The 12,048-nt window shown below is 37.8% G+C and overlaps 2 protein-coding genes across 2 annotated transcripts; both read right to left on the bottom strand.

Moving 5' to 3' along the window:
* Nucleotides 1–8,279: 8,279 nt before the first annotated feature.
* LOC113296398 lies at nucleotides 8,280–9,211 on the bottom strand. Its single transcript, XM_026544710.1, has 4 exons — nucleotides 9,185–9,211; nucleotides 9,025–9,078; nucleotides 8,747–8,893; nucleotides 8,280–8,654 (listed from the first exon to the last, which is right to left on the bottom strand). Exons 1-4 carry the CDS (start codon nucleotides 9,209–9,211, stop codon nucleotides 8,280–8,282), a joined length of 603 nt encoding a protein of 200 aa, XP_026400495.1.
* Nucleotides 9,212–9,307: 96 nt separating this feature from the next.
* LOC113296397 lies at nucleotides 9,308–10,881 on the bottom strand. Its single transcript, XM_026544708.1, has 4 exons — nucleotides 10,866–10,881; nucleotides 9,867–10,057; nucleotides 9,502–9,747; nucleotides 9,308–9,346 (listed from the first exon to the last, which is right to left on the bottom strand). Exons 1-4 carry the CDS (start codon nucleotides 10,879–10,881, stop codon nucleotides 9,308–9,310), a joined length of 492 nt encoding a protein of 163 aa, XP_026400493.1.
* Between the last annotated feature and the right edge of the window lie 1,167 nt (nucleotides 10,882–12,048).

The raw sequence follows: 12,048 nt of genomic DNA, 5'->3' as shown, positions 1-12,048 counted from the left end.
TGTTGTTTATTCTTTCTTTGCTTTCAAAGTGATTTTATGTTGGAGAAGGTAAACTACACTGATTTCAAAATAAAAATTCGTCTAAAAATTCCCTCCAATCATCATGCTCGTATTTTCAGATCAAATACTTGTAAAAAACCGAATTTGAATTTTTCTCTCCAAATTATTTACCTCCTTTTCTTTTGGAATTCTTTAAAAGCGTTTTGTTATCCTTTTCGATTCTCACTGTTCATTTTCTCTTCTCCCATTAGCATGGATTTTCCTGAAGAAGAAATTACTGAACCTTACACTACTCTCTCATTTCAAGATTCCGACGGAGTAGAAAATATTCAACCTTACTCTAATCTTTCGTATCTTGATACAGAGGAAATATCATCAACTGATTAAAACATAAATTCTAGTGATGGAGATATGACTTTTAATGATGAAGGTATGATTCTAACGATTCAAAGATGATGAATTCTAGCACAATAGAAAGGAAAACCAGAGAACTAAAAAATTAGGAACGCTTAGCTGTGTACTTATTTTTATTGAATGAGACGCAAAATGGAAAATAAAAAGAGGATCAATACAAAAAGCTGCTAGAATTTTCAAAACATTAATTTCAATTGTAGAACTATTTGAAGACGATCGAAAGAAACTCAAAGTTCAAATATGGCCCCTGACGTATCTTCTAGAAAAGCCAACGAGAGTTGGTCGCAAATGTATTGAAATTGATAGAAACAAGGTACTAGCAATTCCATACCGTCTTCGTATTAATATTCGAACATTCGCGAAAGCTACAGAGATGGCAAAATCTGTTGCGCCAAAGCCTGCGGAAGCGTTAGGTTTGCACTACTACGAGGTATCTCAATATCGCCAAGAACACACACATACACAAGAAGAACAAGTATTTAACGAGGTTTAATCCTCGGGAAAGAATAAAAATTTTTATATATCACTGTATAGGTTGGAATATACAAATCCTTTAGACGAGAAGAAGATAACTCTTACTTAGTTCTGGTGTGTTTTCTCTAGTTCTCTCTATGGATATTTATACACATCAATAGGAGTGGATACATTCCTTAACAAGGAATACTTTCCTACAAGTATAGGGTTTCCTAATCTTATCTCTAAGAACAAACCTCTTAAGCTTCTATACTTAGGACACAAGTACTTGGTTTCCTTAACCAACTAAATTTCCTAATTTAGTCCTTGACCATCCTACCAACAAATTCTCCACCTCGGATCATGCATTCATGCATGAGACTATCAACAGACTAAATCACCTCCATCTTCCAACGTCGATTGAACCATCATTGGCTGCCTACGTATCCTCAATAGGAATCAAACCCAACCGTAGTTATCTTAAATGGCCTTGCTAGAAGACCTCCACCAGGTTCATAAGAACCTTTACCCAAAAAGGGCCTTTCACCAAACTGGAAGGATGTGGATCAATTTCAAACAATGTCGAAACTTGATCCCAGATACTACTTTAGTCAACATATCATCTGGATTGTCTTTGGTATTGATCTTCATAAGTAGAATGTATTCTTCTTCAAGAATTTCTCTCACAAAGTGAAATTGTACATCTATATGTTTGGTTCTAGCATGATGCACTTGATTCTTAGCCAAATAAATTGCACTTAGACTATCACAATGCACGGGCAGTTGGTCTTGCGCAACTCCTAAGTCATCTAGAAAACCTTGTAACCATATAGCCTCCTTAAATGCCTCAGTCACTGCCATATACTCTGCCTCCGTGGTTGAAAGCGCCACAATAGACTGCAAGATTGATCTCCAACTTACTGGTGCCCATGCTACGGTAAATACATACCCTGTAGTTGAACGTCTTTTGTCCACATCACCAGCATAGTCAAAATCCACATACCCAACACACAACTGATTGTTACTTCTATCCTTCACAAACTCCAAGCTAACATTAACCGTACCATAAAGATACCTCAAAATCCATTTCACAACATACCAATATCCCTTACGAGGACAATGCATATAACGGCTGACCATACTAACTGCATGTGAAATGTTCGGCCTTATACATACAATATATACATCAAGCTACCAACAACTTCAACACATGGGACTTGGGCAATATATTTTTTCTCTTGTTTAGTAGTGGGAGACATACGAGCATTCAACTTAAAATGAGCAGCAAGGGAAGTACTTACAGATTTAGTTCCTTCGTAGACACCAAACTTCTGTAACACTTTCTTCAAATATGCCTTTAGAGAAAAAAAAATTTTGCCCTTCTCTTTGTCACGTTGAATCTCCATGCCAAGAATCTTCTTAGCTTCTCCCAGATCTTTCATCTCAAAATCAGATGACAACTTGTTCTTCAAATTATCAATCTCTTTCTTATTTTTCGGTGCAATCATCATATCATCGACATACAAGAGAAAATATATGAAAGACCCATCACTTATCTTCTTAAAGTATGCACAATGGTCATAGTGACTTCTCGTGTATGTTTGTCCTATCATAAGCTGGTCAAATCGCTTGTACCATTGTCTTGGAGACTGTTTTAGCCCGTAAAACGATCTCTTCAGTTTACATACACAATCTTATTTTCCAGCAACCTTGAACCCACTCGGCTGAGTCATATAGATCTCCTCTTCTAGATCCCCATGTAAGAACGCCGTCTTAACATCTAGTTGAACTAGGTCTAAATCATATTGTGCTACCAAGGCCAACAAAATACGGATTGATGAGTGTTTTACCACCATAGAGAACACCTCATTGTAGTCAACCTTCTTTTTGGGCATAACCTTTTGCAACTAACCTTGCCTTGTAGGGAACTTGATTCACCGAAGATCCTTCTTTCTTAGCATATACCCACTTGCACTCTATGGCCTTCTTACCGTTCGGAATCTTCATAAGAATCCATGTGCCATTCTTGTAAAGAGACTCCATATCGTCCTGCATTGCACCTTCCCATTATTTACACTCTGCACTATGTACATCTTCTAATAGGAATTAGGAGTACCATCTTCAACAACTGGTAATGCATAAGTAATGTAATCATTCATCCAACCAGGCTTCCTCGTTGATCTTCTTGGTTTGATGGTTGCTTTGGTTTCCGTGACCGTAGCTTCTGTATCTGCTACTGACTCAATTGGAAATTCAGTAAATACTTCTCTTGCGGACTCAATGTCTTCAGAAGTATTCCCAACAGATACAGACTTAACTGAAATTGGTGGAGTTGCATAAATCTCCACCAGATGCAAAGGCTCACTAGTACTGGTGCTTACGTTTTCCACCTGCTGAGAACCCCAAGAATTTACCATATAAATCTCATCAAATGTGACATCTCTACTCATGGATATCTTCTTCTCAACTGGATTCCAAATCTTGAACCCTTTTACTCTATTCTTCATACTCACAAAGATTCCTTTCACGGCACGACTATCAAGATTGTTTTCACTAACATGATACCACGCAGGACAACCAAAGATATGGATTGAGTCATAATCATAAGCTGGTTTAGCAAACCATTTTTCCATATGAGTTATACCTTCTAATGCAGCTGATGGCAACCTATTAATGAGGAAGCACGCATACGTAACTGCCTTACCTAATCCAGCATTAGATAACATACATCGTACCTTCTCCAGCAAAGTACGATTCATGCGTTCAGCTACCCCATTCTGTTGCGGTGTATTTTTAACTGTGAAGTGCCTCTTTATCCCGTCATCCAAAAATACTTGCAAGAATGGATCACTCTTGTACTCTCCACCATTCTCCGAACGTAGTACTTTGATCTTTCTGTCAGTTTGAGTCTCAGTTGCCTTTTTCCATCTCACAAAGATTTTTAGGACTTCATTCTTATGGCTCATGGTGTACACCCATACGCGCCTAGAATAATCATCAATGAACGGCATAAACCAATGTTTCCCTCCAAATGATGCATTCTTGGAAGGACCCCAAACACCTGAGTGAACATAGTCAAGAACTCCACTAGTATTGTGGATAGCTGTGCCAAAGCTTGTTCTTATTTTCTTGCCATTAACACAATGTTCACAAAATGCTAACTTGCACGCAATAGCACCTTTCAACAAGTCTTGTTGAATCAACCTATGCAAAGACTTCTCACCTGGATGTGCAAGTCTCATGTGCCATAGCTTTGTCTTCTCGTTAGCTGCACTCTCGATGTGTTCAGAAATATACACATACCCTGTTGTTGTACTCCCAATCAAGTAGTACAAGTTATGATGACGTGTGCCCTTCATGATTACCATAGATCCAGACATTACCTTTAGAACACCATTTTCAGTGACTATCTTTTAGCCCTTAGCTTCCAAAGTTCCGAGTGAAATCAGATTCTTATTTATGGCAGGTAAAAATATTACCTCCTTCAGTTCTCTAACCATACCATCATGCATCTTGATACGAACACTGCCAATCCGAATCACCCTGCAGGTATGATTGTTTCCCATACGTACTTCTCCATCAAGCTCTTCAAAACTTGAGAACCAGTCCCGATATGGACATATATGATACGTTGCTCCAGTATCTAGTACCCATGTACCATCTGTAATAGTACAAGTTGATGGTGTCACAATTAGCGAGAAATCAAAAACATCATCTGATTCTTCATTACCTTTAGCAATGTTCACCTCGATATTACTATTATCTCCTTCTCTTGCCTTACGCTTGGTACAATCCTTAGCCCAATGACCAAAGTCGTGGAACCAAGCACGCTCATCTTTCTGCAGTCGCGTTCTACTCTTAGAACGTCCTCTACCTTTACTATAACCACCATTCTTTTTTCTCCTGTCTGATGAACGACCTCTTGCAAGAAGTAAATCATTATTAGCTTCACTTGCAAGGTCTTCACGATCCATCTTCCTAAAATCCTCACTACAAAATGTTGTAGTGACCTCAACGTATGTCATCTTATCCTTGTCGTGCATTAAAGCTTTAATCACAAGTTCATACTTTTCAGGAAGAGAGTTTATTAAACACAAAGCTTGTTCTTCGTCGTTGATCTGTTCATCGTAGTTAACCAACTCAGCAAGAAGTTGATTATATGAATCTAGGTTCTCGGTTAGGGTTGCACCTCTCTTCATGTTATAGTGATACAAATTCCTTTTAAGATATATCCTATTGGCCACGTTTTTCACAAGGTACTCCTTCTCTAGCTTTTCCCAGAGATCCTTAGATGAAGTCTCGTGCTGATAATTAACTCTTACTACAGTTGCTAAACACCCTTGTATCGAAGCAAGACATAATTTATTCATCTTGTTCCACTGCTTGTCAGACATCTCAACTGGATGACCTACTAGAGCTTCTTCTAGGTGAAGATGAACAAGGCATCCATTACGTCTGTTCTCCATAAACCAAAGTTATTGGTTCCTGTAAACTTTTCTACTTTGAGTTGTGATCTATGTGATTGAATTATTTCTTCTTTTGTTTCTTTATCTTTACTTGTGGACTCCGAATGTTCTCCTTAAAGATCTTTCGGATCAACTTGTTTATCTCCTCAACCATTGTTCTTAAACAACCAAATATAGATACAAAAACAGAACCTTTGAGATTAGTATTACCTCAAGCAATCTTCAGAAAAATACCTTCACTTCAATTTCAATATGAGTAACCCGTATCCAAGAGCGTCTCATTGCTCTGATACCAATTGTTGCGCCAAAGCCTGCAGAAGCGTTAGGTTTGCACTACTACGAGGTATCTCAATATCGCCAAGAACACAATCACATACACAAGAAGAACAAGTATTTAACGAGGTTTAATCCTCGGGAAGGAATAAGCAATTTTATATATCACCGTATAGGTTGGAATATACAAAGCCTTTAGACGAGAAGAAGAGAACTCTTACTTAGTTCTAGTGTAATTTCTCTAGTTCTCTCTATGCCTATTTATACACATCAATATGAGTGGACACATTCCTTAACAAGGAATACTTTTCTACAAGTATTGGGTTTCCTAATCTTAGCTCTAAGAACAAACCTCTTAAGTTTCTATACTTAGGACACAAGTACTTGGTTTTCTTACCAACTAGATTTCCTAATCTAGTCCTTGACCACATCCTACCAACAAAATCTACATTGCATAGGAGGATCAAAGAAGGCAAGGTTAAGCGACACTCAAGTGCAGTAAGACCAGGCTTAAAAGACGAGGGCAAACTAAAAATGTTAGATTACTGTATAAAAATGCTTGATACAAGTACTTTTTTTTCTCAACCAATGTTTAAGGATATGTTTGATTACGTACGTATCGACGGAAAGTGGTTTTTCATGACAAAAACGTCTCAGAAATATTATCTTCTTCCCGATGAGTCCAAACCTCATCGTGCGTGTCAAAGCAAGAGATTCATTCCTAGATTATGTTTCTAGCTGCAGTTGCACGTCCTCAGTTTGATTCGTTTGGGAATGGAATTTTTGATGGGAAAATTGGTATTTGGCCAATACAAGAACAAAAGCCGACAGAATGAAACAACAAATACAGAAAAGCCGGTACTCTTGAAACCAAACCGATTGATCCCATCAACCAAAAGGTTTCAATGTGGTTTATGATCAATAAAGTTCTACCAGCAATTCGAGCTAAATGGCCTACAGGAAACACACGTACCATTTATATTCAACAAGATAATGCAAAGCCCCATATTGGTAAACATGATAAGGAGTTTAAGGAAGCGGCATCAATTGATGGGTTCAATATGCAACTCATATGTCAGCCTCCAATTAGTACAGATATGAATACTTTGGACCTTGAATTCTTTGTTGGTATCCAAAGTTTACAACATCGGGTGGCTCCTGAAGATATTGATGAGCTTATTTCCGCTGTGGAAAGTGCTTTCAATAATATGTCAGCTCGCACTCTCAATAGGGTCTTCTTGTCACACCAATTATGCATGCGGGAGGTTTTAAAATGTCGTGGGGGAATCAATTATGATTTGCAGCACATAGGGAAGCAGAGTTTAGACCGCAATGGTAAGCTTCCTTTGCAAATTGCAGTGGAAAAGCATCTAATTCATGACGTATTGGTGGAGCGCAACATGTTGTCTGAATTCTGGTCAAGTCTGGGTTCAGGTGTTTTATCTAGCAGTGAAAATCCCATGTAGTTTATGGCTACTCCTAGCTAGTTATTGTTGTTGTCTTTAAGTTTTTTCTGTTTTTGGATTTTTCTTTTCTCCGGGAAACATTTTTACTCCTAGTTATTGTTGTTGTCTTTAAGTTTCTTTTTGATTTCTAATTTAATTCACATGTTTGCACGATACTGGTGGATTTGGTTAGGAATGTGTTAGTTGTGTTACAATCCTTTCAAATTTGAACTCTAAATTCATTTCTCAGGTCTAAACCTAAACCAATACACATAGTGCCATAAAAAATTTGAGGTACATAAATTATTCATTGCAAAAATAAACTGAGATGTTTGTCAGGTACCTAAATTGTAAAGTCATTATCAGGCTTCATCTCATTAAAAAGGACTTCATCTGTGTTTAATAGAGCCAAAGTGATTAGTGGTCGAATTCAGTTAAAGACAGACAAGATAATGGCTTGAGGAAGTGGTGAGCTAACTTGGTATATATCACTGTTTTAGAATGAAAGAGATGCCAGTCTCCAACAAACCATTAAAATGTTGTCAGAGAGGTATAGATTTGGTTATGTATCTTTGTCGTTCTCCAAACACTTTACTTACATGTTGTCTGTTAGTGCTAAAGTTATATCCCTGTACCAAGTAGGCCAAATGTTGGCAGAGTATTGTGGAACTGGTAGTCGTGCGCATACATGTTTCTTTTTTAAATTTCACCTTCCATTGGCAGAGTATTGTCGAAGTGGTTTCAGTCATTGCAGGGATCAGGCGCACCATGAGTAATTGTTGGGTTGATTGCAGCAAACCAAATATCACTCAAGCTAACTACTGGGAGTATACATCTAAAACGACCATTGAAATTCAACAATAACAAGCTATGTTGTAAAAGGCGCTAGGCGAGGCGCCCCAGGCGAGCGCCTTTTATTTAGAAAAAACAATATTGTTGTATAATTTGGCGCTTTTGGCGCTTTTTTTGCCAGGCCCCAACCCAGCGCTTAAGCGCCAAAGGCGCACGCCTTTTACAACATAGATAACAAGACATCAAATTAAATGATTCCAAAGGCATGGAGACAAGATAAGAACAACACAATATGATTAACTTGTTTTTGATTAGTTAACTACTGGGACAATATGAACTTAAACTTAAAGGAATCTTAAGTTTAAACATTGAAGTTCAACAAAAAAACTTAAACAAGACACTCACTAAACTTAACTTCAACTTGCACAACTAGTCATCATAGACCTCCCCCTCCAAAATAAAAAATTTGATCTTCTTTGTCGTAATCCACATTATAAGTACTGTAAATATTTGGTTCATCAGAGTATTCCTCAGTCGGGTTAGGATACTGTTCAATCTGAGATCCATCAAGGATTCGGATTTCTTTAATGGAAGCTGCCATCATAAAACCACTCTTTGCTTGTTCTCCGCTCCCCATTTCTGTTGTTGGGTGCTTCACTCCTTCTCTTTCTTGTCCGATGGTCTCGGAATAAACTTCACCACCAAACTGAACCATATCCGCACTTGTTTTTAAAAATAAGAATAATTCACCTGGCCAATACCCTACATTTTCATGGTTTAACACTAACCACCAGTTGTTTGTGGATGTATCCTGAAATACAATAACCCATTATGCTCGAAATAAACCTAGAATCAAGAATTGGAGAAATTTTGCATCCTGCAAGGAAAACACAGTAGTCTTACCAGATAGATAAAAATTGGTATATCGTATTGTGTATGATATTTATTAGAAACATGCTCGAATGGAGTACCAACAGAAACTTCATTGCTGGTTTGTACAAACCCAGTACAAACGAGATTAAAGCACCCTGTTCGGTTTGATCCATCAACCTGTTATGTATAGATGGCATAGTATAGGAAATCAGCATTCTTTCAGAAAATACGTTGTGCAGTACTCAACTTACAAAAACATGAAGAAGCTGATAAACATCAAGGTGTTGTTATGTGGAATGGATGCTTACAGTCCAATGTATGAAGAATCGTGTACTTGAATCCCCGTAAAGAATGGGATACACCTGAAAGTGTTTCACCTAATCTAGATTAATTTGAGGCCAGTTGGAAAATATTCTTTATGGGATTTCAGGTTAGCATTTAGGTTGTCATACGCATATGTGTGCTTACCATCCATCCAGCTTCGACACTCTCCATTTGATCGCCAGAACCAAAAACAAGCCTTATATGGTCTGTCGAATACTCGTATGCATTTTCAACTTCTGGGTTCCAAATACTGATCCTTGCTTTAGCTCATTTGTAATCGTTTCCTTCGGCCATTAGGATCGCCGTCTGCAAATGGATAGATACGCAAAGTAATAATCACTGAATTAACTAATCAGAGTTAAAGTAAGAACTTTGAATTTACCAACTTATGCATAATGAGAACTTTTTTTTTAGTACAGAGCAGTTCAGGTCTTGAAGTATTATAAGATAAGGGATCTTACCGAGCGATTAACGTAAAGGTAATTAGGTTTCCGGTCATCGTTAGTTTCTTCGGTTGTGGTACTCATTTGCGAAGGAGTTATATACGGATTTTTCCTTCCATAATTCTCAAGAGAGGTAGCTTTCCAGATTCGAAGAATAGGTATTGTACCTATTGGACAACTTCCACTTTTCCGCCAACTTTGAGACATGGCTCCGGTCGATGTACCGTTTTTGCTCTTAGTTAACGGGTTAAAGCTTGGTTTCATCTGCATGAAAATGTTTAATAGCAAAGAAAGACAGTTAAAATGTGTAGTAAATGCCCCTGTAGTTGCAAGCACTAAATGTTCAGTGAACAATAAGAGAAAAATGTGCTCATCTTGGTTACCTGAATAGTGTGATTCTTCAAAGAAGGATGTTCAAAAGCAGGTTGTTGATATATATCGACACAGTCGATAACATCACCATATTCAGTTTGGATGGTTTTAAGTGAACGCTTATTTAGTAGTTTTAACTTTCCATCAACCTTCAAATGTGTTTGTTTTGATGGTGACTTTTCGCTTAGTACTGCTCCATAGCCTGAAACAGTAAAGCTTAGTATCAACAATAATCCAACTAACAAACTCATACACCACCACACCTTCATTTTCCTCTCAAATGTAGTATAATTAACTTCTGTTGAGTATGTTAACAAGGAACACCCAAAACTGATCTAAATAGTGAATATACAAAGAAGGAAGTTGTTTCATGTTATTAGTTCTCACTTTTAGTTGGATCATTTTGTTTTTATGAAGAAAGTAGGGAGGAAAAATGTAGTAGTTGGTTGATTGGATAGTAGAATCCCAGACTGATTTTAGCATGTTGAATCATGTTTTCTCGTTGTACATTTAGTGGTTGAATCATGCTTTTCCTACGAGGTTTTAGAGGAGATATCTTGTGTTTGTTTCATTAGCCCCATATAGCACGACTCAGACTGAATATTGGGCAAATTGGAAAAGTGTTTGTTGCACGAAAATGTTTGAATCCAGTCGTATAATAATTAAAAGGTCGACTTTCGATCGAAGAATTTTCTTTAGGTGACCCTAAAATGACGAGCATTTTCTGTTATTGACTTGTTACTAAGGGCCTTGTTGTGTAGATATAGGACCTGTGGTTTGGGTTGGGGTTGGGTTGCTATTGTTATTGTGGGTGAGACTGAAACTGTTCAACAGCAGGTCCTTGGGGATGAGGTTATTTTTGCTGCTGTCGCCTGTCGCTGCTCAACAACTTAGAGGTGCAAATGCAAAACCATATCGGAAAACAATAATGTGAAAAATGAAATAACAAGCCAAAGGCAACTTTCTTTGGGGTCAGGCCATCATACAAAGTACTACTGCAGCAAGTATACCTGCAGGCTTTTGCATAGAGTACTTTAGTTTAAATTACTCTTGGTCTAATGAGAAAACAGAAGAAGATAAGTTTCTTTCAAATTACTTCTGAATCATCACCTTCTCTCATCAATTTGAATTTTAGAAAAAAGAAAAACAACAAATGCAAAGAATCTACGAAAACAGACTTTAGGATCTACAAGTAGAGGGTCACAAAGATTTGAGATGAGTGAGCTAATCTTTAAAACTACTGTTAGTTCATTACAATCCACGCCTTTAGCTCAGTACTAGCTGAAGAGAGTGTAGAGATTATCTAGCAGCAGACTGTTGTAATGTGAGTCAACAGTTCTGTCTCTCTTCCACGCGATACTGAATTTGGTGCTCAGAAACATGGATAGCTAATTCATTTCATTTGACAGATTACAGAACATTCATTGATAATCTCTGACCTCACAGAGTCATAGGGCACCCGCATTTGTTTTAAAAATTCTTCCATAAGATACAAACCAAAGACAAGTTCTTGCAAGCTATGTTGTAAAAGGGGAGCGCCTTGGCGCTTAAGCACCAAAAGCAAACTAATTAAGAGTAGGACCAGTGCCTAGCGAAAATAGGCACAAAGGCAAGGCGCCATGACCAATTTTTTTTTTCTCTGGGCGCCTTTGGAGTGCTTCAGGGCTAGGCGAGGCAATGGGTTTGGCGCATCGCCTTTCCAAGCCTTTTACAACATAGCTTGCAAAAATGTTTCCTCAAGGACGTGCTAGCAATTATGTGCCCTAGGGTCCAGAAGAGTGAGATTTTGTTAAAAAGAAGAGCTTCGTGTTCTTATCCTGTATACTGGTGCTGCAATACTACTAAAAGAAAAAAACATTATAATTGATATGCGAATTCTCAATAAACGGACCTCTTCACTTGTGTATTCTAGCCTGAAAGATACTAACCAAGTGCACAACACTAAATTGTATCCCTAAAAAAAGTGCGGTTTTCCACTTAATACTTCCGAATTCGCTTCTAAGTTGGTCATGATGAGGCTGAATTATCCATTGAGAAATATATTTGAGTGAGGCTGTTGGGATGAAGGTTGGTAAGAAGGTAAGCGGTGAGATTATTAGTCCCATATTGTATTGGCAATTAAGATCCTGCGATTTATAATTTCTTAGGGCCTCTCCATCCATTGCCAATTGGTTTTGAGTTGGATGCCCGTAT

The sequence above is a fragment of the Papaver somniferum genome, chromosome 7 (genome assembly GCF_003573695.1).
Source record: "Papaver somniferum cultivar HN1 chromosome 7, ASM357369v1, whole genome shotgun sequence".
In the NCBI taxonomy this organism is placed as follows: Eukaryota; Viridiplantae; Streptophyta; class Magnoliopsida; order Ranunculales; family Papaveraceae; genus Papaver; species Papaver somniferum.
This window is presented reverse-complemented; position numbering and strand designations above follow the sequence as displayed.

Bases quoted from the DNA above. Each gene is read 5' to 3' on its own strand.
- LOC113296398 (XM_026544710.1), bottom strand. From the start codon at position 9,211: ATGGAGAGTGTCGAAGCTGGATGGATG. The intron at 8,894-9,024 runs GTAAGCATCCAT...TATACATAACAG, and splicing joins GATTCTTCATACATTGGACT to GTTGATGGATCAAACCGAAC. The intron at 8,655-8,746 runs GTAAGACTACTG...ATTGTATTTCAG, and splicing joins TACCAATTTTTATCTATCTG to GATACATCCACAAACAACTG.
- LOC113296397 (XM_026544708.1), bottom strand. The intron at 9,748-9,866 runs GTAACCAAGATG...ATTTTCATGCAG, and splicing joins TGAAGAATCACACTATTCAG to ATGAAACCAAGCTTTAACCC. The intron at 9,347-9,501 runs GTAAGATCCCTT...ATCCATTTGCAG, and splicing joins ACCTTTACGTTAATCGCTCG to ACGGCGATCCTAATGGCCGA.